The 6223-nt window shown below is 37.4% G+C and overlaps 1 protein-coding gene across 1 annotated transcript; it reads left to right on the forward strand.

The window, feature by feature from the left end:
* The first annotated feature begins 1099 nt into the window (after positions 1 to 1099).
* Positions 1100 to 5485, forward strand: LOC121325117 (iroquois-class homeodomain protein irx-3-like). The gene is made up of 4 exons (XM_041267405.1): positions 1100 to 1518; positions 2443 to 3466; positions 4478 to 4544; positions 5127 to 5485. Exons 1-4 carry the CDS (start codon positions 1306 to 1308, stop codon positions 5179 to 5181), a joined length of 1359 nt encoding a protein of 452 aa, XP_041123339.1. The 5' UTR covers positions 1100 to 1305; the 3' UTR covers positions 5182 to 5485.
* Positions 5486 to 6223: the final 738 nt, after the last annotated feature.

Here is a 6223-nt window from a genome sequence, read left to right on the forward strand (position 1 = left end):
ACGACAAACCAGCCTTCTCTAACTGAAAACGGCTTTCTCTAACTGTACCGTCTTCCAGCGCGGCTCTGAATAAGCGAACGGATCGTACATTTGCTAATTAGAGTTTTCTCACCAAGACATAAAGGTGTTAATGAGTTTAATTCCGAGCCCTGTCATTGTTCTTCTGCACATCGCTTATCGCTAATGGGCTGGGGGTGCTGCTCTTGCTTCTCTTTTGTGCAGATTTTAATTTGCCTTTTTTTTCCCTACTGCCTTTGATGTGGAATTGTGACCTGCAACTGTTTGAAGCCTCTTATTGAGAGAAAATTAACCCAGTGTTTAATGTAACTGCCCAGCATTGGTATCACACACGCACACCCACACAGAGAGTAAACTGTAAACCATGCAGCTCAATTAAAACGATACTTTTTTTTTAACCCTACAAATGCCTCCCACTCCCACATCTTTTTGGTATATTCCCCACCCAGCACGCATTGTGATCTGTTAATATAGCATGCATTCCCTGAGACGAAAGAAAGAAAGAAATGGTCAGAATAATGTACTATTACTTAACATGTTCGAATATGCTGTAATAATAATAAATATATAATCAAATACATGAATAGTGCAGTCTATACTTTGAAAGTCCACACTTTCTTTTATTTTCAACTCTAACTTTGTTGTATATTCAAACCTTTTCAATATGTGTGCGAAGTTCACCACAGTCAGCATACCGCTGATCACAAATAAAAACAGCACAGTAACGAAACTACCGCAGGGTTGGACGGTCCGAAACAAAAAAATATGGAAATTTGTTAAAATTAGATTTGAAAGCCACTCAAATAAAAGATCGCGACGTCAGTAAACAGATTTAGAAAAAGAAAAAAAAAACTGACAAACTCAGAGGAAGCTGTGTGAGAAAGGGAGGGAGTTTAAAGCGACAGAGAGAGAGAGAGAGAGAGAGAGAGAGAGAGAGAGAGAGAGAGAGAGAGAGAGAGAGAGAGAGAGAGAGAGAGAGAGAGAGAGAAGAGGAGAAGCAACCGAGCGAGAGATTTAAGAAATGGGAGGGGCTTCTGAATGACTAGAAATGTCAATCAGAGCCAAGAGTCCCAATAATCTGAAGCAATCTGTAAGGACCTGACCTTAGTCCATTCAGATCAATAGGAAAGTGAGAGAGGAAAAGCGCAGTCGGATCGTTTACACTGGCTCGTCGTGAGTTACCATATACTCCCCTTATAGTTTGTAATACTCACTTTAAGGTGGATAGCGTAGTACTAAAAGGGCAATCTCTCTGCATTTTGTGACTAAGAGTCCTTTCCTACGACCATGTCTTTCCCGCAGCTGGGGTACCAGTATATCAGGCCAATATACCCCTCGGATCGCCAGGGGATCAGCAGCGCACGAACCGGGGCAGAGCTCACTCCGTCCGGGGCTCTTTCCAATGTTCTCTCCAGCATGTACGGATCCCCCTTTGCAGCCGCACAGGGATACGGAGCTTTTCTTCCTTATGCTAACGATATTTCAATTTTTCCACAACTGGTAAGAACTATTTGTGTTAGTCTATTTTCATTGCAACTGAATCAGACGCTTAGATCTGTTTAAAATATGTTTGTCTGTTGTAGAATTTAATATATTGGCGTGCATGAATGTTTTAATTTTTCCTTTTTTTTTTTTTTTTTTATACAAGCGGTAGTTTCTTCTAAGAGATCTTCGAGTTCATTTTGATTCAAGATTACCGCGCCTTTGAAGTGATACATTTACTAATTCCTAATCTGTCAAGGTGAAAGAAACGTGAAAACGCAGTGAAAATACTCAGCAGCAGCAGCAGCAGAGCCAAGGGAATGCACTTGGAGGAGTCCCCCGACTCTTTGTTGTTTTTGACAAACTTGCTTTAGTTTAGTTGCTTCTGCTGTAAAGGAGATTTTTAGAAACGCCGAATCGCTTACAAAAGTAACGAACGGTTCTGTTTCTTTTCAAGCGTTTGCACGAGCTATCGCAACCCCCAAGAATTCCATCACTTTTCAAAATGTTTTTCTTAATCTTTTTAGGGAATGTTAAGATTCTAAACTGCAAAAAGTTTGGGAAGGCGATATAGCCCTGAACAGTGTTTAGCATAGCATAGCATCCGAAAATGGTACAGTCCAAAATGCGTGCGTAATATTCTCACAGTACAAAAAACAAAAACAAAACAAAAAAATGTGTGTTGGTATACATATTTGTTTATGTTGTTATAAGACATTCCCGCCTCAGTATGTACCTCAATAAAACAAAAGCTGTACATTTTCAGTGGAATTCGCAGGATTTATTTAACATAGCCTATATTGTATTATTGTTATGGGCTGTTATATCTACCATAGAACGACTGCATATATTTAATTGCTTTGACGTGTTCTTATTTATTTATTAGTGTGAGTTATTCTTGTGTTTCCGTGCATTTATTTCTACTGGTCATTTATTTTGCAGGGTGCTCAGTATGAATTGAAAGACAGCCCCGGGGTCCAGCACGCAGGATACCCGCACCCTCATGCCGCTTTCTACCCTTACGGCCAGTATCAGTTTGGTGACCCCTCCAGACCTAAAAATGCGACCCGGGAGAGTACCAGCACCTTGAAGGCCTGGCTCGGCGAGCACAGGAAAAACCCTTACCCCACCAAAGGGGAGAAGATCATGCTGGCCATCATCACCAAAATGACCCTGACACAAGTGTCCACCTGGTTCGCCAACGCCAGGAGGAGACTGAAAAAGGAAAACAAAATGACTTGGGCTCCGAGAAGCCGGACCGACGAGGAGGGTAACGTTTATGGCAGCGATCACGAAGAAGAGGGGGACAAGAGAGAAGACGACGAAGAAATCGATTTGGAAAATATTGACACGGAAAATATCGAAAGCAAGGACGATCTGGATGACCAGGAGGATCCAGACCTGCACCCAGACTTAAAACTGGACGGGAGGAGTGACTCGGAGGTTTCAGACGGCTATGAGGACTTACACGGGCACGACGAGAGGTTTTTAAAATCTGTTGTTAAAGAAAGCAGAGACGTTGATGGAGACAGCAAGGGGGATCACCACCATGCTTTAGAAACCAAAGCAACACAATCCAGCGGTGACCAGCTCAAAATCAACCCCGTCTCTGTTAATTCACCACCTTCAGGAAACAACGCGGCCCCTCTTCAGAAACCAAAAATATGGTCTTTGGCAGAGACCGCCACTACTCCGGACAATCCTAGAAAGTCACCCCAAATAACCAGCCCAGCTGCCGGGCCTGTAGCACAGACTCTCCTCGCCTCTCACAGACTGATCTCCTGTCCTGTTGGGAAACTTCAAGGCTGGACAAACAGAGCTTTTTCTGCCCACCAGCTAGCTTTAATAAACTCAAATCATTACTTAGGACTGTCCGCAGCGAACCAGGCTACAACAAACGCGGGGATTGCGGCGTATAACAGGCTCCAAGAAGAGCAGACTCACAGTACAGACTCCTCCGTAACAGGTACTGGTCAAACTGGGTTAAACAACTCACAGAACAAGCCTTTCGGAATGGCTGGTCTACGCACACAGAACAACGCACGCACGCCAAACAGATTTCTATTTGAAACAAAAGAATGCAACAAAATATCAGTATCTTAAATATTGGAATATAACGCCACACCAATTATATGTGACCTCTTCCATGGACCTTATGATATATATATCTATATAATATATATATAGATATTATATATTAATATATATATTATATATATATATAATTATCTAATTTAAAAATATTCCATTTACACACATTAAAAAAAAAAAAAAAAAGAAACCAGTTACCTCGTGATTAATGTACCGTTTCTCATATTGTAAAGCAATTAAGACTGAGAATGAGGCCTCTGTTTTGGTGTTGGAGAAAATACCAGGTTTCATTCATATTTAAGAAAAGAAAACTTTGAAAAATGTATGTTTTAAATATATATTTTTCAAAACGTGGAAAGGGTTGCCTATCATCCTGTATTATAGCCAGCACTATATTTAGTTTTGAGTGTGCGTAACATTCGTGCACGCCAATTGAAACCACATTTAAATGTGACTCATACACTGTTGGGGTATACAGTTTTCAGATTGAAAGTGCATTCAAAGTCTGCCGATTTCTACATGCTTATGCAGATTTCCGTGACAAAGTATTGGTATATGCAATGTAACCCTATGATAGATATATGTCATACATTTCTAATATTTATATATATTAGAAATGGTGTTACACATTTTAAACTGTCCATTGCTTTTTAATTTGCATTATAATTATTTAAGTGATGTCTAAATTAGCTGCATATGTATTTTAATAATGCATAGTTTTGTGTGTGTGTGTGTGTGTGTGTGTGTGTGTGTGTGTGTGTGTGTGTGTGTGTGTGTGTGTGTGTGTGTGTGTGTGTGTGTGTGTAGAACGATTGTTTTATTTAATTATAATTAAAATAATTATACACTTGGACTAACATTGTGTTTTTTTTTCTTATTATTTTAGACAGATGCAGTGCTTTGGAAGAAGAAAATAAATTATTAAAAACAGCGTTCCACCCCGTTCAGAGACGGTAAGGTTCTTAGTATTACATTTCTTAGGCATTTCATTGCTGTTTTTAGTTTTAATTTTGTTCTGTGTTTTAGTATAGGAGACAAATAACCGAAAGGGAAACACATTTATAAAGTCCTTAAATGCAAAGCATGAGCCCATGTTAGCGATGAAGTACGCTGCCCTGCTAGAACAGTGAGTGCTTTCATTATAGTTGCGTTTTACTGGCCTATATTGCTGTGTGTCAGATGTATCTAACCCTATAATTGTGTGTGAGTTTATTTTATTTTACTATTGGCCTGAGTTCGCGCTTTGTACATGTATAAATGCAGTTTGACTGGATATATATATATATAGTATATATTAGATATATATTATATATATATATATATCTATGCTATATATATATACACACACACACACACACACATATATATATATATATATATATACATATACACACACACACACACACATATATATATATATATATATATATATATATATATATATATATATATATAACTATCTATATATATATATACTATATATTTAATCATATTTACTTTTTATATTTAAATGACAACCTCTTTTTTTTTTCCAGACCTCAAAATCAACTTGAAGCCGCGATGGTTCTGTCAGCGATGTCTTCATCATAGCCGCCTTTTTATATATTTTATTTTCTTGTTGTAAAAGGAATGTAAAAAACAAACAAAACATATTTCTCCGTGGACATATCCTGTCAGCATGTCATGTGCAAAACTGCTAATGTAATATTGTATGAAATAGTAGAGTTTGTGAGTGTGTGTGTGTTTCTTTTTTCTTTCTTTTTTTTTGTAAGTTTAGTGAGAATTAGGTGTCTAAAATGTTTTGTATATAAAGTAATGAAAATGTACATACGTGTGAACCAAATTGTACAAGAAAGTATATATTTTGGCTAATAAATGAAATGTTGCAACTTTATCTAGGTTTTCCCGTTTTGTGAAAGTGGTTGGGTAGAAATGTACTTTGAAAGCCATTTCCTAAACTTTTCCAATGCATGTTTTTCTTTCCATATATATTTATAGGAAACTTGCAACATTTTTGAACATCATCTAAAGCATGTTTTGTTATTATTATTATTATTATTATTATTATTATTATTATTATTATTATTATTATTATTATTATTATTTATTATTATTATTATTATTATTATTATTATTATAGAATGCTAATTACAAAATGATTATAGGATTTGTGTTGCGTCTACGCTAAGATACACAATGGTAAATATATGTAATGGATTAAGAAGATATCGTCACACACCATTGAAGTAAAAATACACGCTATTAGACTCAAAACACCATTTTAAACTGGGAAGGGGGGGGGGGGGGGGGGGGGGTGTAATCCGCAAGTGAAATATAATTGGATCGTAGATATTTAGTTTTATACACAAATACATCCCCTTACATATGCAACACGTTTTAAGATAACATTGAATAGACTTGTTTTTCCCCATTGCTGTGCAAAATGTTTTATTGAGGCGTGTTTATTAAATCAAATGCTGCTTGCATTTTGTAGGAGCTTTCTGCAGCTACCCTATGTGCGCTGTATGTGTGGGAGCTGGGTAAACGTTTCTAGACGACTGTCTCCCTCTGCTGGTTGAATCGGCTCGTACACATTTCAGGGAAATAATAGGGGAAAAAGTTACATTGATAC

The sequence above is a fragment of the Polyodon spathula genome, chromosome 13, assembly GCF_017654505.1.
Source record: "Polyodon spathula isolate WHYD16114869_AA chromosome 13, ASM1765450v1, whole genome shotgun sequence".
Lineage (NCBI taxonomy): Eukaryota > Metazoa > Chordata > Actinopteri > Acipenseriformes > Polyodontidae > Polyodon > Polyodon spathula.